The sequence below is a fragment of the Myotis daubentonii genome, chromosome 5, assembly GCF_963259705.1.
Source record: "Myotis daubentonii chromosome 5, mMyoDau2.1, whole genome shotgun sequence".
NCBI classification, from domain to species: domain Eukaryota; kingdom Metazoa; phylum Chordata; class Mammalia; order Chiroptera; family Vespertilionidae; genus Myotis; species Myotis daubentonii.
Window position 1 is genome coordinate 103,366,876 of NC_081844.1, and position 22,673 is coordinate 103,389,548.

Below are 22,673 nucleotides of genomic sequence, written 5' to 3' on the forward strand. Positions count from 1 at the left end.
GAAGCGCACCACCCAGTGAACCCACGCTCCATCACAATGGGCATGGATGCGTAGTTCAGAAACACAAACGGTTACTTCAAGACATAGGTTGAAGTTCACCAAGCGTGTGAATCGTAGTACATTGTCAAATAATAAAGAACAAAACTAGAGTAAAAAAAAAAAAATTTAATCCAAGACGTCTAAGAAAGCATTTCCCCTAGATAATAGCATACAAAAATAACTAAAATGCCTTGACTCCACCACTATAATTTATAGAGCAGATCTCACTATCTAGATAATGTGATAATTGTTACACATCAATAATCATAAATAGGAATGTATGGATAGCATGTCTGAGCCCAAGCTTTTCTGCAAATCGACTGCCTAGAAACGATAGGAAGCCAGGAGCAATGAAGAATTAGAAAAGTAGGGGGTAGAAATCAGAGGCAACCCAGCTACTCCTATTCCTATCGCTCTGCCAAGTCTCATGCTACAAGAATGATTTAAAAGAACTACCAGTTGTGTAAAAGAGGGAGGAGGGGAACTCCTAATTTTGTTTTCTCATCACAAGCACTTTGTACCTTGTGGTCATCAACACACGTCATGGATCTTAAAATCGTGCCTGGGAAGACCTAAAAGAAATCTTAGTCGGAGCTAAGATAAGGAACCAGAAATTGAACAAAAGAATTATTTGCATAAATTAGTTTTCCACTTTCAAAAGACTCCAGCATTGTGGTTGGAACCAGCTAAAAATGGGCTTCGTTTGTTAGGCAGCCAGTAGCAGACAATTAGAGCTGTCAGTGGAACGTCTCAACCCTCCCGAGATCACCCAAGTGTTGGGGTTGAACAGTTGGGGGTATCGCTAATGAAAAGGAGAGGTGCTTGGAGAATGCATCCCTCCAACTGCGGGGTCTCCTGGGACTGCAGAATTAAGTGCATTCCAAAAATTGAGCCAGTTTGGACAAGATTCTGGCAAAGAGTGGGTCAGCTTGATTACCTAGTCCAGAAGCTGGGAGTGCGTCCAGGAACCTGGAAAACCCTCTGCCTTTGCCAAAGTGCCCAGTGGCTTAAAGGCCGGCAGGACAGCTGCCGACCTGCCTGGCAGGCTGGGGCTCAGTGCGAAAGAGGAGTGCTCGTTAGCGCACTTCTGAGGCCCAGAAATCAGGATTTTAAAAAGATTCCCAGGTGATTCTAATGTGCAGCCAAGGTTGAGAACCACTGGGATAGAGTGTCGTGGTGTCTCTGTGGCTTTGCGGATTTCCCAGGAGCAGCTGGTCAGACAGGAACCTTCTGGGGGAAGCTCTGGTGACTATCATCTGGAGAGAGGGGAGCTTCCTCTGACAGTGGAAAGGAGTTGAGTGGGATTTCAGCCACCTCCCCTGCCTCCGAGAGAGCAGGGATTTGATATGGGAAATACATAGTCACATGGAATCCAGAATCCAAGCTAGGTCTCCCAGGAGATAAACATAGCTCCGATATTCTCCTCTCCTCGGGCCGTCATGGACTGTGAGGAACTCTGCTCTTAAAGGGCAACAGAAAGCAATGTCTGTAAATGTCCGGCCTCACCATAACCGTCCATGCGCTCTCCGCCACCCCTGCCATCCCGGCCCAGAGGTGGAGGGAGCATTGGCTTCCTTCCAGACAAGAAAAGGAATGAGTCGCAGCCGCCGAGGCACTCGCCCGAGCAGAGTACTCTGTGCCCGGCTCAGGCACAGCCTGGGTGACAAGGGGCAGCCTGAGGTTGGGCCACACCAGCGTCACACGGTGTCTGTCATGAAGCGAGGCCAAGGGGAGAGAGATGTGTGCGGGGACCCCATTGCCCAGCCCAGTGAGTGAGATGCTGCCCTGGGTGTCACCCCAGCGTGTCGCCAGCCCTGCTCCTCAGGTGAAGCGGGCAGTGAGGCATCCTCTTGCCCACACCTGTCTGTGAGGTGCGGTCATGTGAGCCAGAAGTTAATGTTGAGAGACTTGGTCTTGCCTGAGGGACCAGATGAGGACGGGGGTGGGAGGAACAGTGGCGAGGAGGAAGGGGAGGGAACTGGACCCCCTGTCTCCTTGTTCTCCAGGGCATGGCTCTTGGCTCAAAGGCCTGTTTCTTTTTCCCTCAGCTTGGTTTCTCTCATCCGAGGCCAAGTCGTAACTACAGATGGGACGCCCCTGGTTGGTGTGAATGTGTCCTTTGTCAAGTACCCAAAATACGGCTACACCATCACCCGCCAAGATGGCACGTAAGTAGCTTGTGGGGCTCTCCCTTCTCGGGGAGCAGACAGAGCAGCAGTGGTGCTGTTGGCTGCCCGAGCCTCAGAGGAACCACGCCGCTGCCCATTGCGGACTGGAAGGCCCACCCGGCCAGAGCTCTGTGAGGATTCCCCTTGAGATAGGTTTTTGCTTTTCAGTTTGATATCAAAAATAAAAATACAAAATAGAATAGCCAAGCTATGGAGGGCTGCCAACAGTCCTCCTCCTTTTCCCATCTCAGGTAAACGCTTTTGTCTACCTGGTGTGTGTGTGTGTGTGTGTGTGTGTGTGTGTGTGTGTGTGTGTGTGTGTGTGTGGAGGTGGATTCCGGGGAGAAGAAGGGGGAGCAGCTCTTGGAAGCTCACTCCTGTTTTAAATCAAAGGCAGTGCCAGGTGACAAGGAGCCGCATGGCACAGCGTCCTGTGGTGAACCCCTTCTGCTTTCATCTGCGGCTCTCGGAGCTGTGTTGTCCGCGCTCCTGTTTTGAGGAGGTGGGATATAATCAGAGAAATCTAATTAAATACATTTAGCCGTCACCCTGCTGTGGGAAAGAGCCAACCTTTCCCTATTATCTTCTGATTAGAAACACGTACCCGTGCAGCCCCCACCAAGATGAAAGCCCGTCATTTTCCTAATCCATTGGGCACGGAGTTGCAATTCAGAGAAAAAGATAAGAATAAAAGAAACTTATGGGAAGGGGGAAACTCACTCACCCTGGGCTAAACCACACACACACACACACACACACACACACACACACACACACACACACACTTATATTCTATTCCAAATTGAAGAAGAGACTGTTGCTGTAAATCGGATGCAACACTTTTTCTATAAAACTAGACTCTGGGAAAGCATATCCGTGTCATGAAATGTGCTTCTTGCCTGTCTCTGGTGAAAAGTCTGGTCTTATTCTGTAATGCCCTGAGGTACCCTTACAGGTAGTTTCAAAGATTACCAGCCACAGCAGCCCTATCCTCACTTGCCCACCTGTGAAACCCGAGGAAGACATCTGCGGATTCACACCACAGTCTCAATATTTGCTAAGTCTCTGAGGATCTCACCCACACATTTCTGAGGACTGTGTGCCATGCAGAGCTACTCGGGCCCTTGCAAATTCTTAGAACCCAGGGCTCTTGCCTTGCAAAGTCCTGTCACAAACAGGAGGGCATTTCTGAGACCTCATCCTGCTGTCTGTCCCCACTTTATGCTGTCCCATCTCCCTCAGCCGCTTCCTGACTAATTGTGGCCCAAATCCACCTCCCAGGTCATCTCTCCAAGCTCCCAGATCGGTGACTCTGTGGCTTGGCCAGGTTGCAAAGCCATGGGAGGGACAGGATGTGTTTGGGGGTGCTCTGAGGAGCCCCATTGTTTAGCAGCAGGTGGGTGCCGCTGACACTGGCGATTTGATTCTGTCACACCAACTAGACATGATTTCCCTTCAAAACACTTGCCTCTCTTCTGTGTCCCATACAAAACCGTCCCGAGCAGCGTACATGCCCCCAAATAAATACAGGGGTGGACAAAAACAGGTGTACAGTTGTGAGTATGTGAAACAGAGTTCATTCTTGTATTATTATTTATCTATTAATTGTTGTATTCTTTTTTATTATTAACCTACTTTTGCCCACCCCTGTAAATACACAAATTTGTAATAAATAAATTATTATACTGTGCGTGCTCTGTTCCTTATCTCAATATTCACGTGCACCGTGTTCGTTCCTTAAAAACGCCAAAGGTGTTACCAAAATCAGGTGAAGCCTGTGGGTCGTGTGTTTTCGCTGAGTGTGACTGAGACGCAGGCTCTCGGGAGCTGCCGGGGATTTGGGAATGAACTGCCCTCGAAGGGTGAGACCCCGTGGAGGAGGGACGCTTAAAACTGAGACTTCTCGCCGTGAACTCCTCCTCATCTGTTAATTGGGAAAGAGCAGCCTTTATTTTACTTTACTGGCGATGCACTTCCGTCCAGCTCTGGAGGGACACATGGGGAATGTAGTTTAAGGATGACTGGCAAAAGCATCAGTAACAGGAACAGGAGGTGAAAGGGTCCAGAGGTACACACTCAGGTATAAGATAGAAATGTCCCCAGGGGTGGATGTATCGCATGGCGACGGTAGTCGTTAATAATACTGTATTGTAGCTTTGAAAGTGGCTAAGAGATCTTTGAAGTTTTCATCAGAAGAAAAAAAAAACGTGTAACTATGTGTGGGGGTGATACTAGGCTGATTGCGGTGACTTTTTCACAATCTGTACAAATATCAAATCATGTTGTACACTTAAAATCAATGTAATGTCATATGTTCCATTGTAGCTCGAAAAAGTTGAGGTTCTCTGAAACAAACAAAAGCCCAGAAACAGCCCCGGTGGGTGAGAAGGAAGCATTAATGCCCCTCTCTGTCCTGGCATCGCATCGCTATAGCCCCGCTGTGTGTGAGCCTCGCACGATGCTAAGTGCTTGACACCAGGAGTGCGACACTGTCTGTAAAGGGCCAGGTGGCGAATATCTTAGGCTTACATGACAGATGGTTCCTTGTTACACCTACTCCGCTCTACCCTTGTAGCACACAACATCTCCAGCAGATAAGTAATGAATGGGCTGTATTCCAATAAGACTTTTTATACCCAAACAGGGGATGGGCCAGGTTTAGCTAGCCCTGCTCTGCACTCACCACGATCTCTCCTTCTCTCAGCCACTCTGTGAAGTTGCTGTAATTATCTCCAGCTCATAGGTGAAGAAACGTGGGCTCAGAGAGGGTCAGTAACTTGCCCACAGACACACAGTTAGTAAATGGAAGAGTTTGGGTTCCAACCAGCCCGTGGGCCACCAAAGCCCAGGCTCTTCCCCCGCGTGCTCGGCCCCTCCCTCTGCTCTCAGAGCGCCTGCCTCGTCTGAGGGCGCGTTCACCACCTCAGGGAGCCCACTTCCCGCCTCTCCAGGTTTGACCTGATCGCCAATGGGGGCGCCTCCTTGACCCTGCACTTCGAGCGAGCCCCGTTCATGAGCCAGGAGCGCACCGTGTGGCTGCCGTGGAACAGCTTTTACGCCATGGACACCCTGGTGATGAAGACCGAGGAGAACTCCATCCCCAGCTGTGACCTCAGCGGCTTTGTCCGGCCAGATCCGATCATCATCTCCTCCCCGCTGTCCACCTTCTTCAGTGCTGCCCCTGGGCACAACCCCATCGTGCCCGAGACCCAGGTAGGAAGGGCGGGGACCGGGGTAGGACTTTCAATACCGCCTTGACCGAACCTGGCTGGCCACCCCGTCTCTCCCCGGGGGGGCCCAGAAACCAATAGGAAGGGGAGAAGCAAAAAGTAGGAACACAGTAGAATCTGTAGTCACTGAAGAGAAGACCGAATCTCTCCTGGACATTCGAGATGCTTCCAGATAGCCGTGCAAGACTCTGGCCGTCACCAGCGCTTTTAATAAACGAAAAACAATATACAGATGTGTAACCCACCTGTAAATCGCTTTTCACTCCTGTTACTCACAGAGACACATGATAAGAGGCGCTTTAATGATCTACCTCGAGGCTGCAACAGAGGGCATATTACATTATTGCCTCCCTGTTGCTTTATACCAATTGTCAGTGGAAGTTGCGGGTTCATATAATTACAGCCTCTCGCGGCCTCCTCGCGTGCAGCTAGCAATAAAGCCTGCTGTTCTTATTTACATCTTTTGCCAACCGCGTGGCTTTTAAAAAGAAACACAATGGTGACCAAGAATAATTATTAATCCAGAAATCATAACCTCAGCGCCTTCGCTCCATGGTGTAGGATAAAGTTTTGGTGTGGTTTTCTTTTTTCCATCAGCCTCGGGAAGTGGTTCTTGCACCCCACACGGGGCGGGATGCTTCCGTGAGGGTGGCCGCAGGCGGGCTGCCTCGGGGTCGCGAGCAGCCCACCAGCCGCGGGCGTTTGATGCAGTGTGTGTGCCGCGTGTTCTCAGGTCCTTCATGAGGAAATTGAGCTCCCCGGTTCCAATGTGAAGCTCCGCTACCTGAGCTCCCGGACCGCAGGCTACAAGTCGCTGCTGAAGATCACCATGACCCAGTCCACCGTGCCCCTGAACCTCATCAAGGTCCACCTGATGGTGGCCGTGGAGGGACACCTCTTCCAGAAGTCATTCCAGGCCTCTTCCAACCTGGCCTACACCTTCATCTGGGACAAGACCGATGCGTACGGCCAAAGGGTCTACGGACTCTCTGACGCTGTCGGTACGTTTGGGTTTCAAGCCCCTATTGATGCTTGAATTTCATCATGTATTCATTTGACCAATAGTTATGGAGTTCCTAAAATGCGTCAAGAATTATTCTAGTAGATAGAAATGCAGTGGTCCGTGAGACAGACAAGAGTCCCATCCCTGGACCTTCTGTGCTAGTGGGGGATCAAGATAATAAACCCAAATTAGACAAGAAAATACCAAGCAGTGATATGTGCTCATACTGTGATTTGTACCAGGGAGGAGTGATGTACACTGGGAACGCCTTTTATCCAAGGCGCTCAGGGAAGGCTCCTCGGAGGGTGACATCCTGGCAGAAAAAGAGAGGAGAAGGAGGTGTGTTTGGAGGACAACAAGGAGGCCAGTGAGGCTGGGATGCAGTGGACAAGGAGAATATTCAAGATAGGGGAGAGAGGTGGTCACTTTCCGAGTGAGCACATGCAAATGACCCAGAATGCACCGTGGGGATCAGAAACTGGCGCTGGGGGAGCTGGAAGCCACGAGCTGTGTCTCAGGCTTTGCCTTTGAGATCACATCACACACACACACACTTATGAAAGACCACCCCAAGAGAAGTGTCCTGCGGGTACCAGGCTTTGAAGAGTTGTGGGCTGTGGATTAATGTCAACCTACCCAGTATAGTTTCCTACTGGTAGAAAGCTATCTGGGTTCATTAAAATGCAGATTCCTGTGCTGTTGGTTTTGGTTTTGTTTTCTTTTTTAACAACAGGCTTGTGATTTTCAAGAACCGTAGTAAGTTACCAAAATAAAAAACCAGCACACTCAGACATTTTCACCGTAAATGTTACCCTGTGTTTTGTGTTAGGAGTTTTATGGTTTTAGGTTTACATTCAAGCCTTTAATCCCTTTTGAGTTAATTTTTGTATATGGTGTGAGATAGTTGTCCAGTTTTCTCAACAGCATTTATTGAAGAAACTGTATGTCCTATCCATTGGTATAGTTTTGGCTGCTTTGTCATTAATTAATTGACCATATATGCATGGGTTTATTTCTGAGCTCTCTATTTTGTTCCCTTGACCTATATGTCTTTTTTATGCTAATACCATACTGCTTTGATTACTATAACTTTGTAATATAGTTTGAAATCAGGGAGCATGGTGCCTCTGGCCTTGTTCTTCTTTCTCAACATTCCTATGGATTGTTTTAGGATTGTTTGTTCTTTTTCTGTGAAAAAAAGCCTTTGGTATTTTGATAGGGATTGCATTGAATGAGTCAATTGCTTTGAGTAGTATGGACATTTTAACAATATTAATTCTTTTAGTCCATGAGCATGGAATATCTTTTCATTTATTTGTGTCTTCTTCAGTTTCTTTCATCAGTGTCCTGTAATTTTCAGTGTGCAGGTCTTTCACCTCCTTGTTTAAATTTATTCCTAGATATTTTATTCTTTAATTTTTTAAAAAATTTTAAGCAGGACAACTTGCTAGGTGGTGTTGTCTTCTCCATGAGATGACACCTAATGTCAGCTGGTCTTTTTCTTTGGTGATTTTAGCGGACATTGATGTTTATGGCTTGGATCCATTAGGCCATTAGGATTTACAAATTAGTATTTTAATTCTATCATTGCTTCCTTATTTATTAGCTAGAATACTTTCATTTAGAGATGCTTTCTCTTTAACTGCTTGGTTATTTGAGATATAGTTCAAATAAGAAAGGATAAAGGCTTGATTCTTTCCCTTTATTTACTAACTAGAGGCCCGGTGCATGAAATTCATGTACAGGGGAGTGGGGGGTGGGGTCCCCACAGCCCAACCTGCAACAACACCAGCGTCCCTCACCCCGGCCTCCGGCCCGAGGCCCCTCCCCTCCCTCCACACAGCAGGGGTGCAGACGCTGGGCTCACATTGCTGGGGTGACGCTGCCAGTGTCCCACCCTGGCCACTATGGGCACCACCATCTTTATCCCGGAGTGATTGTTAATTTACATATTACTCTTTTATTATATAGGATTTTCAGTATAATAAGTCAGTTTCTTTAACATCCTCTAATGGTGGCAAATTACTGTTTTTTAAAAATACCATTCTGCCTCTAGCCAATTTGGCTCAGTGGATAGAGCATCGGCCTGCGGACTGAAAGGTCCTGGGTTTGATTCCAGTCAAGGGCACATGCCCAGGTTGCAGGCTTGATCCCCAGTAGGGGGCATGCAGGAGGCAGCCAATCAATGATTCTCTCTCATCGCTGATGTTTCTATCTCTCTCTACCTCTCCCTTCCTCTCTGAAATCAATAAAAATATATTTTAAATAAATAAATAAAAATACCATTCTGAACTCATAGAGTGAAGTGTCTCTAATATAGTAGTTTTAATCCATGGAAGTTATTTTCTTTACTAATGCTCAGATTGCACCATCTTTGGAGCCTCTTCAAGCTGACTCCCAAATTCTTTCAACATGACCCCAGTAGATTCTTGTTCCTTCCTTTCTATCTGGTGTGATAAAATGCCCAGGCCTCATCTTGTTCATTTCTTGCTCTGACTATATCTTCAAGGAGCCCTGATTCTTTTTAATGAGAAATCATATTTCAAGGCCACAAGCCAGGCACTAGCAATTCTCTCTGCTGCTGGGACAGTCATTGTTTCTTGGAATTTTCAGAGGACAAGCTAGGAAATATATGGCTTTTCTAAAAAAGATCAAATGCATCTTCTGTTCCTATCGACACTCCTATATCTCAGGATTTAAAAGAAGCTACAAGAATCCCCGAAGGTGACACACGCAGTTAAGAATTTAATGTAGTAGGAATCGCAATAATAACAGTGGCTCATCTTTCGAAAGCAGCATTCCAATTAAAAATGTACGGCCTCTTGGTGTTCTATCTCATGTCTCCTTCCTGCATCTCTCTGAGAAATTAAGGCCTCACTCGCTCCGTTTTCCACGTGGGAAAGGGAAGCCACGAGGAGGTCTGAGCCGGAGCAGAGTGAGGATTAAGCCCTTCATCTCCCGCTTCTCTCTCCCATTTGTCCCTGCAGCAAACACGGGGGCATTTGCAGTTTCTGGGTTCTGTTCCCCACTGACTTGCCATGGAACTGGCGGCTGGGTCCGGTGCCTGAGTCGCCCGGCACCCTCTGGAATCCGGAGTGAACATTCCGAGTGCCTCCACTCACCCAGGCTGCTGCCCCCAGTCTCCTGATAAATGGGCCATTAAGCCCTTGCCGGTTTGGCTCAGTGGCTAGAGCGCTGGCCTGCGGACTGAAGGGTCCGGGTTTGATTCTAGTCAAGGACACATGCCCGGGTTGTGGGCTGGGGGCAGCTGATCAATGATTCTCTCTCATCGTTGATGTTTCTATCTTTCCTTCTCCCTTCTTCTCTGAAATCAATAAAAATAGCCACTAAGCTTCCTTGGGCCTTTCTCCCAGCGTCTACAAATAAATAACAAAACTATAATAAATGCACGCCGCGAACAGCGGGCTGAGGGAGATGGTCTCTCCTGTCCATCTCGGAAGGAGAACTGAATCGGTTCTTGAATGATTCAGCTCCTGCCTCCACGTCACTGGGGTCATTTCTGAAAGCCAGCTCTTCTTCGGAAAGGTCTTTCCATCCCCACGGAGCACTGCTGTGTAAAGTTTCAAGGTGGAGTTCAGCTTGAAATTTGAATTTAATATCGTGTGGGATCGTGAGGAGAAGAGCAATCAGCCGCCTCCTTGGGCGGGATGTGGGAGCGGGCTGGGTCTTGGGGTAAACGCGTGTTTCCCGGGCCTGAGGAGTGCTCGGCTGTCATCAGTCAACTCTCCGGTCCCCGCCGGCCCTCCCCTCTTGTCTTTCAGTGTCGGTGGGGTTCGAGTATGAGACCTGCCCCAGCCTCATCCTGTGGGAGAAGAGGACCGCCCTCCTGCAGGGCTTTGAGCTGGACCCATCCAACCTCGGCGGCTGGTCCCTGGACAAGCATCACATCCTCAATGTGAAGAGTGGTATGTGAGCACGTTCCCTTCCTCGAACACGGCCTCCTCTCTCCTGGACCCTTCTCTCCATTGCATTGGTAGTCTCTCCCCTTCCCTCGGCCAGTTTCAAATACTCGCTGGTTCTCCCACCTTCTCTTTTTAAATGTCAAAGAATGTTGGGCTGGTTTTCCCAGACCGTCCGCCTTCGTGTACCTCACAACTCTTCAATTATCTCTACAAATGTTATCCTACCCAACCCCATAGCCCGGGGTCTACCCATCCCATCTCTCGGCAAAGGGAAGAAATCAGATTGACGTTTCCTAGGGTTTCTCTTTCCCACATCTCTTCCCGTCCCGTCGTCAGGCCCATAGAAGTGTCTCCCTAAGGCAGTGATGGCGAACCTTTTGAGCTCGGCGTGTCAGCATTTTGAAAAACCCTAACTTAACTCTGGTGCCATGTCACATATAGAAATTTTTTGATATTTGCAACCATAGTAAAACAAAGACATATTTTTGATATTTATTTTATATATTTCAATGCCATTTCACAAAGAAAAATCAACCAAAAAAACGAGTTCGCGTGTCACCTCTGACACGCGTGTCATAGGTTCGCCATCACTGCCCTAAGGGCTGCACGGCCACCCTCTGTACCGCCCGCAGGCATCCTGCACAAGGGCACCGGGGAGAACCAGTTCCTGACGCAGCAGCCCGCCATCATCACCAGCATCATGGGCAACGGCCGCCGCCGCAGCATCTCCTGCCCCAGCTGCAACGGCCTCGCCGAAGGCAACAAGCTGCTGGCCCCCGTGGCTCTGGCTGTGGGCGTCGATGGGAGCCTCTTTGTTGGTGACTTTAATTACATCCGGCGCATCTATCCCTCCCGCAACGTGACCAGCATCTTGGAGTTACGGTAAGCGGCCACACAGACACCGTCTTTTGTTCTGTGGCTGCCACGGCCACACGGCTCCATGGGTAATCGGTGGCTGCATTTGGGCTTCTCCAGAGAATAGACATTCCCTGTGATGGGGTGAGGTTCGAAACCTAGGACCAGACTCAAGTGAGGATTTGGGGAAAGGCTTTGTGTAGCTGTAAAACACCACACACGCATTTCAGACAGTTGTCAATACCTGAGTTACAAACTAGAAAAGTGATGTCAGTCCTGGTGTTTGGGTTGGGACCCGGGTAGCTATGTGTTGTCAAACCCCCAGGCCTGAATCTAACACACACCAGACAGTGAAAGAGCTGCTCAAAGCTGTTGGTCCATTTCTGTGGTTTCTAAAGGGGCACTTTTTAAAAATACAGATTCCCGCAGCCTATCCCCAGAGGACTGATCCAGTCGGTCTAGAGGAGGCCAAGGCATCCTTTATCCTTGACAAGCTCGGTGGGAGATTCCAGTGCCTGTCAACATCTGAGAACCACTGATAATTATTTACTGGTTCACACGTTTATGTTGAGCAGCTCTATGTGTGAGCACTCTGTGAATTCTCTGCATCTTCCCACTTTCACTAGGATGTGGCTTAGGATGACTTAGAATAGGCCACTAGGCAGCTCCTGCCCCCTTCCCTGGTAGATTCAGTGCTTGCTGCTAAGTCTAAAGCCCAGGGGAGTCTCCCCTGTGCTGAACAGAGTTTCTTGGAAACTCTCTTCCCAGGGAAGTTGATTCCAGGCCATTGAACCTTGAGAGGGATCTATAAGTAGAGAGAGATGAAGTCTATAAATAGGGGAGAAATGTATTCAACAGATACTTGGGGAATGTATACTGTGCCTGGGACTGGCTGGCTGAGGGGGCCCTGGGGGAGACGGGGGGGGCATAGATAGGAATCAACAAAGTCCTAGTCATTGTGTTTGTGGTCTGATATAGAACTTCAAATCATGTGGACAACTAAAACATAACTTCAAGTTGCATTAAATACTTTAAGGAAAACCTAACAGGCTAAGGGGTATCAATTATGGTGGGGATGGAGGAGGGATGAGGAAGCTACATAAGGTAAAGTGGTCAGAAAATCTTCTCAGACCAGGTGACATTTGAACTATGTCCTGAATGATGAAGTCAACCACGGGAAGATCTGGGGGAAAGGGTTCCAGGCAGAGAGAAGTTGTGCAGAAGTCCTCATATCAGCAAGTAACCTGGTTTATTTAAGGGACAAATAAAGTCCAATATGGCGGAAGGGTGGTGAGCTCAGGAGAGAGTGTCTCAGAGGGGGTCAGAGAGGTAGGGAGGGGACTGATGCTTCAGGGTCTCATTATCAAGCTGATGAGAATGGATCATATTCTTAATGCAATGGACAACCATTGGAGGTGGAAGTAGAAAGTGGGTGGAGTTGATGTGATCTGATTTGCATTTTTTAGAGACATTTCTGGCTACTGTGTGGAGAATAGACTGCAAGAGTGGAGGCTATGGCAGTTGTCCAGGACTTGGGTGATGGTGATATGGACTAGGGCGATACCAAGGGAGATAGGGAAGTATTCTAACTGGGATATATTTTCAAGATAAATCTGATCAGAATTGTTGATTGATTGGATATAAGGAATAGGGGGAAGGGAAGGAGAGAGAGAGAAAGAGAGAGAGAGAGAGAGAGAGAGAGAGAGAGAGAGAGAGAGAGGAGAATCAAGGGTAATGCCTAGGATTTTGACCTGAGCAATTAACGGGATGGTGGTCCCTTCTGCAGCAGCCTCAGCTCCCAGGTGCGGGACTTAGATGAACTCACAGGTTGCTCTTGCATTTTAATATCTTTGAGGCCCCTTCTGGGAGAGAGATCAATGACCTGAGCACCAGCAAGTGCTGCTGAGAATTCTTGGGAGCTGAGACTGTGCCAGGCCCTGGGAGAGGTAAAAAGAAAGGAGTAAACTGCAGCTCCACACTTAGCAGGTTGCAACCTCTGTGGTCCAGTGGACATTTCCTGAGTGTGACGGTGAGCCACACCTGTGCTGGGCTCTGACGTCCAGACAGGGATAAAACCAAAGCTCAAAGAGCAGCCATTCCAGGCTGAGATGGGCACCCAGGCAAGTGAGGCAATTCAAGCTGTGTTCTAGAAGAGCCAGCAACCAACCACCACAGAAGGACAAAGGGGGAGTTCATGTGAATAAGGTGTAATAACCAAAAAATTAATGAGAGGAAGAAGGAGGCAAAATGGAAGAGGCTGGATAAACTCAACCTACCAAGTTGACAGCCAGACAAACCACTTTTCCTAGAGCCCCGAGGAGGTCCCCTTCCCAAGATGTTTATTTCCTCTTCTGTCCCAGGAGAGTCCTCTTCTTCTCAGGCCTCCTGTGGGCCATGGAGACCCAGGAGAGGAGGCAGGGCGCTGAAGGTAGCATTGTGCTTTCCCATGAGGGTCACGCTTCTCACTGGCATTTGTCGCCCTCCACCTCTTCCTTGTCACTGCTCTCCCTGCTCAGCGCTGAACCAGCACCTGCCAGCTGCATTCCCACCTCCCAACCTTGACTCCTGCCCCTCAGCCTACTTACAATACCTTCTCTACCTCATCACCGAGCCCATCTTTAAGGCTCCATTTGAAGGCCCCTTCTTCCTTGAAGCCTGATCTCCTTAGTGGAAATAATTCTCAACCTATCTGGGTCACTTTGTCTAATTTTCCACAAAAGTTGATAGTGTTCACTGCCTTGTTTTTTAGATATTTCTGTGTAAATCTTAGGGCCCTAGTGTGTGAGTTTCTGTGGAGCAGGCAGTTTGGGTATCTTTGCCCCTTGATGCCTAGAGTAGTATCTGATCCACGCCAGCAGCTCAAGACCTGTGGCTTGAGTTAAAATGGACATAAACCAGTGTTCTCCCCTTGGTTGGAATTTGCCCTTGGTTCCATGTTTCTTAGAGTTGTAGAGGCCACAGTATCAGTGATGCCAGCCAAGGGCCCACACAGAGCTATGCCACACCCACATGGTGACAATGACATGGCTGGAGGGCATGGAACTACCAATTTCCCTCAACAGCCATATGGTTTTTGTTGTTGTTTTTTTCCTTTTTAACTGCCTTTGGACATGTTCTTGCTTTCATCAGCCAGGGATCCAGAGATGATTAGAAGTTAAGCTTTTACAAGAACACTGGTTTGATTCTTCTTTTCTTCCCACTACATACCTGAAAACAAAGGGCTGTCAATCCCCGCTCTTCAAAACAGTAACCTTCAAAGGGAGAGAGGAGGGAGGGAGGGACCTGTCTTGCTTATGTCTTTTCTCCACTGTGAGCTGGCAGCCCAATGATTCCATTTCAGGAGCCAGTGCCCATCCCTCTCTCGCTCACCCACCCCAGAGCCGCGCCTGAATCAGAACTTTATTTAGACGTTCCCATTGTGCTCTCGCTGTCCTTCTCCCTTCCTTTGCCTATGGAAAACACACCTGGAAAACGTCCAATGCTGGAAAAAGCCTTCTTCAGTGCCACCAGCACTGGAGACATTTTCAACATTCACTTCCCCCAAAAGCCTGACATGACCTGTTGTAGCCCATTTCCCTTCTTATAACTATCATCCTCTCCAGGTGATCCCTAGAAAACCTGAGCCCTGTGGAGCAGAATAAATGTCAGTCACTACCACCTTAGGGTGAATTTCTACCCTAGACAAATCTTTCCTTCCCCTCCAGTTTGAGACTATCTTAGCAATTGGACCCCAAAATAAGGCAGTAACTGATAAGGGAGGGGACAGTGTCTTGCTGCTTTTCTTAATGTGGCCCCTTTGGCAAACATAAGACTTTTGCACTTTCCATAATATTTCATAGTCTATTTTTTTTAATTTTCCAAATATAAAGTTATATTATGATATTTATTATGTTTTTATCCAACTAAAACACTTGCCATGCTGAGATTCTGATGGTGCTGTTGGGGTGACTCAACGGCATCATTGCATTGGGGAAGCTCTTCAGGGGAGGGAATGTCTGGCTCAGGGTTGTCATTGCTGGAGAGGGAGGAGACGTGAGAAAGAGGGAGCATCGGAATGAGGGCAAGGGCAGCAGAAATTGGAATAAGCCTCACCAGGCAAAGATAAGCTTTGCCTGAGAGTTCCAACCAGGACAGACCCTGCTGGATGCCAACACAGGATGTTCAGGAGGAAGATGGTTCTAGTTGGAGAGCAGACACTTGCCCTGTGTAGTCAGGGAATAAACACGGAGGTCAGGAGACCAAATATAACACAGCACCCAGAATAACAGTAACAACATTATCACCATAAAACTTTGGGCAGTTCTTGGCTCTGTTTTCAAAGAGCTCTTTTACCAAAGACAGATCTAGGTTTCGTGAAATTTCAGAATGAAACTGAAATTATTTAGGATGAGAAAAGAAACCAAAGCAACTGCAGATTTTGAAAAGCTGACAGTTACTCCAAACATCACAAAATTCAGAAAAATAACCTAAATTTTTTATTAATTAACTACTCATACATGTCCAGGATACTTGTTTTCCTACACTTTTTGACTGCATCCTCTTTGATTGTCTCTTAATATGACAATGACTTTGTAACATCATTATCTATAAAAAGAGTAGAGAGAGATTCAGTCTTGCCTTCAGTATAGCTGATCAAAAGTTGCTTCAGAGTGCTGATAAATTAGAAATTTTTCTTTGATGTTCAATGATTGATTATGGGCAAAGTCGTGAGAATTGTTAGAATTGTAAATGTTGGGAAAACTTCCTCAAGCTTCTTTCATAGTATTTCTGAGCATTTCAGGTTTTTGTGTGCAGTGAATAATCTAAATATTTTTTGGACCGACGCTCATCAGCCAGTTTGTCACTGACGTCCCGGTAATAGTGCGGTGTGACTTCTACCTTGGGCGTTGCACTTCCCGTCAGGGTGGGAGATGAATCAGCTCAACAGGGAAGGGGCATTCCTGAAAGTCCTTCCTAGCCAGAGTGTCCAGCAGTAACCTAACAAGATGGCGCAAGGAGGACATAGCAGCCACATAAGTACATCCCCTAAAAGTAAACTAAGTGTGTCCCAACTCACTTTTGTTTAGTTACAACTGAAACAAACAAACAAAAAATGTGGCCATTCCAACTCCCCCCTCTTCTGTGGCCGCGGAGGGAGTTGGAATAGAAAAGAGACAACAGCTGCCTAGCCCACGGTCACAGACAATAGAGCAGGGAAGGCCTGGAGGGGTGGGTGCAGGATGGGGGGGGGGGGATCAATGAGAAAAACAAACAAACAAAGGGGACATCTGTAATACTTTCAACAATAAAGGTAAATTTTTTTATAAAAAGAAAAAAAAAGAGACAACAGCTGATTGCAGCTTTGTGATTCTGGGTAGAATATGAGGGGTTGGAACTAGTCCAAGGCAGGATCTCCCCAGCCTCATTCCCGCTCTCCATCACTCAAGAACCCATTTGCCCAGTTACCTCTCTCCAGGACTCCTTCCTAAACATCAGCAGCCTGGGAATAAGTCATGTCCATATTTACTTCCTGTGTTCACAACAAAGACAAGCACACACACATAAATCACCAGACAGCCTGATGAGTGCTCTGCAAGGCAAGCTGAGTACGCTCGGAGGGACCCTGAAGGTCCGCAGGGGAGTCATTGAGACTCCACCGCGTGAAGGGCTGATCCGCCTCCGTTCTTGAACCTGAGGCACCACTTTTTCCTCAAAGCATAAGCCTGGTGTTATTGAGACCACGGACACAAAGCCTGGGCTTTGAACATAGGGATGCATAGACCCAACGATGCTGTGGTTTTGGTTTCTTGCTAAGCACCCACTCTGCTGATGGCCCGAGACTGGAGTAGCAGTGACCTCAGCCTTTCAGCAGAGCTCATGTCCATGTGATCATTCCGACTCTGTACTCTCAGTGACTTGGTCCCCCACCCTCGCCCTTTTCCTTCCTCCAACATAGATACTATCTTAATCAACTTAAAGCAGATGTTCTTAGGCAATAAGTAGGTCAGGTTTGCAGACCCAAATCCCATCCAGTCTTTTTACAAAATCTTGACTTTAAAAAAAAAAAAAGTGGAATTGATATTGCAATAATTAAGAGCCAAATATGACTACCACTGGTGGCAGATAACATTTCACTTTCATTAAGCAATATAAAACAGACACACAGACTCCCGGCTGCCGCCCCGGTGCACCAGGCTTTGCAGAATGAATCTCAAATTGTACCATGTCAGTCAGAGCTCAGGAGTTATCAGCATCATTTAATTAACTTACTTTTTTTTTTTTTTTTTGCAAAAACTAACATGCTGGAATAAAATATAAAAATGTAATCCCTGTGCAAACCCACCACTAATGATGGCCCCCAGCAGAGGCCTGAGCAGCACCTGAGCAGGAGTCAGGCCTCAAACCCTCTTTGTTCTTTCCCTGAAGTCTCCTCCCTCAGCCCGAAGCAAAAGAAGGGTGGGGCTCCTTCTGCCTGAGCCTGGAGGCCTCAGGAACGGGGAGCAGTTTCTCTCTTTTTTTCTCTCTAATGCAGTTAACTTCCCGCCACTTTCCTGTTGAAATTGCCATGTCTTTTTGTTCTTAAGAGAAAAAAAACAAACAGCAAAACTTTTACTAGTTTTCCAAAAAGGAAAGGTCTTTGGCTCCTATGACAATAGGATCTGATTACCTATGAATTTCATTTAAGAAGAACACTGGATGGGGAGAGGGAAGGTGGCAGGGAGCAGGCATAGGAAATGGTTGTGATTCTCAGGGTTTGACAGTATTGGCCAAACTAAGATTGGGTGTGGGCAGGGACTTTCTCCTGGTGGTACTGGCTCCACCCTGTAATGCACCGATGGCAAGTAGGTGGCCCAGGTGGCACCAGGATCCCCCCCACACCCGGGGCAGATGTTACAGATGAGTCACGGTGCTCTTCATAGCTGAGCTTGAATTTGGCTTCAGAATCTTTCCGCACCTGTCCCACTGCAGCCATCACTCATCAGCAGGTGTTGGCATGCAAGAGGTCACCTGCTTGCCATCCCTCCATTGGCCAGAAGACCTGTCTTACCCATTGCCACCTGTGTGACAGCCACATTGCTGGTCCAGCAATGCAAGCATTCTTGCCTAGATTTCCCAATGGCCAGGAGGAATTCCAAATCAGGGGGCTTCCCAGGAAATTAAGCCAGGAGCTGTCAGCTAGAAGGGGGGGGAGAAAAAGACGGCCTATTTTCGGTCCCTTTATAAAAAAAAATAAATAAACGAAAATGTGATGTTTGTTTTATCATCAGTTCTTCAGCTAACTGTTTGTTCTTTTTCCTTCTGTTTTCTTTCTATAAAGAAATAAAGAGTTTAAACATAGGTAAGACAAAAAACTCTTTCCTGTACAATTTGATATGGTTCGTTTGCTTCCTTGTCTTTGCTTTCTGTTTCGTGCTTCTTATGTAATGTTGTATATTTTTATGTACCAAATATAGTCACTTTTTTATGTGCTGATTGTGTGTTGTAGATATGATAAGCTTTGGCAATTATGAAATGCAGTCAAAAAGCAACCAAATAAGCTGACAGTAATTAGAATTTCCGGGAGATGCAAAAGCAAGATAATGAACCCTCAGCGAACTTTTATCCCAACTGCTCAGTGCGGTCCGTAATTGGGCTAAACAGTCGAGGCAAACTTCTGGATTTTGTAAATGCTGGACTGGGTTCACAAAAGCTTTAATGAACTGGAAACGGGTCAAAAACTCATTTTCAACTCATTAATGATTTTCCCCCCTGGATATATGGTCATTTAAAAAAAAAAAACAAGTTAATTGCCAATCTGCTGGTCAGAATGAATCCAACAGTTGGATGCGTTGGGGATTTTCATGGAGTTCAGTCACTTTTTAAGTAGTATGAAGGGTATAGACCAAGTACTTTTTGTCTCAATAGCCTTTGTCATTCAATCGCTCCAAGGTTAGCATTTAAAATCATACTGGTACCAACACATATATGTGTGCCTACGGCTCTGGGGAGCTTCCCCTTACAAAGTTAGGACAAGTCCAGGTTGCCCCAGCGCGCACTGAAATGGATGTAGCATGAGCTTTCTGGAAGAAAAATGATCTCACTTTTACTTGGGAGACGAGAAAAAGCAAAGCTTTTTAATACTCAAGGGAAATGTATTTTAATACTCGAGAGACATGCCTCTCCCTTGCGCCTTAAAATGAAATGTTAGGTCAAAATTAGCCAAAGGGTGGAGTCCAGATACCCACAATCATCCCAGTCAGTGGGAAAGCTGCAATGCATAGGAGGAGTCCTCTGCCTTCTTCTCAGGCACCCCCAAATTGGCTGGTCATAGGCACCCCAATGGATCAAATAATAAAAGCAGCAGCAACACCCTGGAGGGACACACCCCTTCAAACTCACCTCACTGGCCCTTCGCCTTAGCCACAGAAGTGGAAGGATGTCTGTGCATCTAGCTGAGCTTTCCTGCAAGAATCCGGTGGGAATGAGCAAGAGGCCGTGGGGAAGAAGGAGACCCCAGCAAGAATGGCCCCACACCCTCAACTGTCTGCTCTCTGCCAGAGATGTTGAAAAGCCTCCTGAGTCAGGCTTCCTAAAAAGTCCAGAATTAATTAATCTTGCTCACAGATAGGCACAGATGTGCAAAGCCCCGATCCTTCTGCTGGCCACGCCAGCTACTGTCCACTCAGTAACAAAGTACAGCGTCTAATTAAAAATGGCACAAATATCTCCCTTTCTACCCTCATTTGTTGTGTATATATGGATATTCTCTGAAGACTTAATAGCCAAAAAAAAAAGGAAAGAGAAAGGAAGGATCCGGGTTGCCTTCCCTTCCAGACTAGTTATCTAGGCTAGAATTTTAGAAAGACCTTGACTTCTAGTTCAATTATGTGTCTTCATAGCAACCTGAGGAGAAGCTGGAATTAAAGATGGTCTCGCTTCACAGATTGTTCCTAAAAATAGCTTCCTTCTTCTTTTCTTCCTTAAATCAGGGAAGAACCCAAACGGGGGTGTTTTAATTAGTCGTTTACTAGCTGGTGTCTACAGGACACATGCATCCAACACTGTTACCACCCTCGCGCACCCTTCACCTCTCCCAGCTCCTCCCTTCCCATAATGCCAAACTGCAGTTGAAAAATAACTTAAAAAAAAAAAAAAGCTGCGTTCATTTTAGGCATAGGGCACCGAAACCTCATCTGTCACACTAGGGCGGAGAAGCATTCGCTGTTTGCATCCCGGAGGCAGTGATTTTAGTAACCAGCATGGGAGGGGCATGAGCACCCATTCTGGCCTCAACCTCCAACCAGCAACAGACAGTGCAAAGGGAAGAAGCTGTAGGGTTTGAGCCAAAAGGAACATGAGAGTGGTCTGATTTGATTTCTTCATGACAAGGAATCTAGGACCCAGCAGAGCCAGAAGATTTACCTAAGGTCACCAGCCGAGTCAGAGTTGAATTGGAGTTTTCTGTGTCTCATTCCTGAGCCAAGTCTACAAATCTTCCTCTGTCCTGGTCAGTAACACATAGGAGATCAGAGAAAGAGGTCTAGGTCTCTGAGGCTTGATGTCTTCCTAAGGCATTCCACACACCTAAGGTATTTGTCTCCTGAGGAGGCTTAGGGCCCTGGCCCATCTTGGTCCATACCTGTGACCTCATTATTACCCATGATTTAAAAACTGAGTCTCCAACCCCAGTAATTCAGATTCTGGACATGGTATCCACAGGGCATCACACTCCTTCACATGAACTTGATTCATGTCCACACTGAGAACTAGTAGCAAAGATCTGAGGCTGAGGGCTGGGGTGCCTCCCATTACAAAACCAGGAAGACTCCCAGCAGCTGCGGGATGAATGATCCAGTATCTTGGAGGCACTGGGGAGGCACGGATTAAAAAGAGAACATTGTCCCAGGGAAGTGTCCCTAGATCCCCTTGAGAACATGTTGAACCCACAGAGGGATCAAGGAGGCTGACACACAAAACACACACACACACACACACAAGGGACCAGAGTGGGGTCTTTCGCATCGGCTAATTGAAGCAATGGTACTCTAGCATGATGGGAAGCGATAGATTCTCTGATGGCGGGAGCAGGTTAAGCCCAATTAGAAGTAGGTAAAAACCATGGTGTGTTAGAGCACTAAGTTAATATGGTAGATTCTTTCCAGTTCACTAAAGTGGAAAGACATTGGCAATGGTTACAGTCGTGCTAGGATTTTTGTCATCTCTTCGGTGGAGCAGGCCATCTGCATCACCCCTTTCCTATTTCTCTCTGTGTTTCTTCCACTAAAGCAACAACCCAGCACACAAGTACTACTTGGCAGTAGACCCCGTGTCGGGCTCTCTCTACGTGTCTGACACCAACAGTCGGCGCATCTACCGAGTCAAGTCCCTGAGCGGAGCTAAAGACCTGGCCGGGAACTCGGAGGTCGTGGCAGGGACTGGAGAGCAATGCTTGCCCTTTGATGAGGCCCGCTGTGGGGACGGAGGGAAGGCTGTGGATGCAACCCTCATGAGCCCTCGAGGTAACGCCTGCAGAGGAAGGAAGCCCGCCCCAGAGAGAGAGCTGGCCACGCGCTTGGCTTTCTCCTTATTGGAGCTCAGCCGAGCCCAGGCACCCCTAAGCACAGCTTTCCCTAGAATGGCTTAACTCTGATCGATTGCTTGGGTGTGTGGGGGACTGTCTTTTTTTAAGTGTATTTATTTTATTTGAAGTAAACTTCACCACCCACATATGCTACAAGTGGAAAGTGGTTGCTCCTGGAGACTTCTGACTGCAGTCAGTCACAGAGTCAGAAGGAGCCAGAGGTCTAGCTGTGTGGGCTGGAGGCAGCACAGAGCCCAGTGGGTGGCCTCCACCCTCTCCCAGATGTTCCTGTTAGACAACAGTGCACACAAAGTCTAAAGCACGGCGCCTGACATTTTGTAAATGCCCAGTAAGAATGGGCATAATTTCCAAGGACCTGGGATTGGTGGGAGGGGTTCTTGGAACCAATGGATCTCTATTTGAAAAGGAATAGATAATTAAGGTTAAGGACAATCATTTGAAGGTCCAATTATTGTCACCATTTTTAGCTACCCTGAAAGCAGCTGGTAAGAAGCATTGGGTGTGGACATGAGAATAAAGATGCAAAAGAATTAGAAACCTCTGTCTGTGTCTTAGGGGCGGAAGGGCGGTCCTGGGACCTGCGTTCCCCCAAGGTGCTGATGTGCTAGGTGAAGTCAGGGCTTCATGGGGAATGCTTCCTGGAGGGTACACTCTGAATGGGGCGTGTGTGGCTGCAAGAATCATTATTTCTCTACCTCAGTGTTGCAGTCAGTCGTGAAGGGTAGTCAAGTAATTTACCACCAATAATTTTTCAAGCAAGGAACTTGGGAAATAAGTGCTTTCCAAAAAAGAACAGATGCAACGTTATTTCCCCATCCATTCATTTTCAGCCTTGGTTCATTTGCAGCCCAAGGTTTGTTCTGCAGTTCAGTGATGATACAGCCAGCACCCCAG

General features: G+C 47.3%; 1 protein-coding gene across 5 annotated transcripts in view; it reads left to right on the top strand.

Annotated features, from left to right (window-relative positions):
* Positions 1 to 22,673, top strand: part of TENM2 (teneurin transmembrane protein 2) — a 402,968-nt gene that overhangs the window by 332,028 nt on the left and 48,267 nt on the right. For 4 of the 5 annotated variants that reach the window (XM_059699131.1, XM_059699134.1, XM_059699135.1 and 1 more), the window contains 7 exons: positions 2,088 to 2,207; positions 5,159 to 5,420; positions 6,171 to 6,438; positions 10,223 to 10,366; positions 10,996 to 11,245; positions 18,516 to 18,536; positions 21,464 to 21,696. In XM_059699131.1, coding sequence (XP_059555114.1) covers positions 2,088 to 2,207; positions 5,159 to 5,420; positions 6,171 to 6,438; positions 10,223 to 10,366; positions 10,996 to 11,245; positions 18,516 to 18,536; positions 21,464 to 21,696 — 1,298 coding nt within the window. The remainder of the gene's footprint in view (positions 1 to 2,087; positions 2,208 to 5,158; positions 5,421 to 6,170; positions 6,439 to 10,222; positions 10,367 to 10,995; positions 11,246 to 18,515; positions 18,537 to 21,463; positions 21,697 to 22,673) is intronic. The other variant, XM_059699132.1, reaches the window with a different exon arrangement.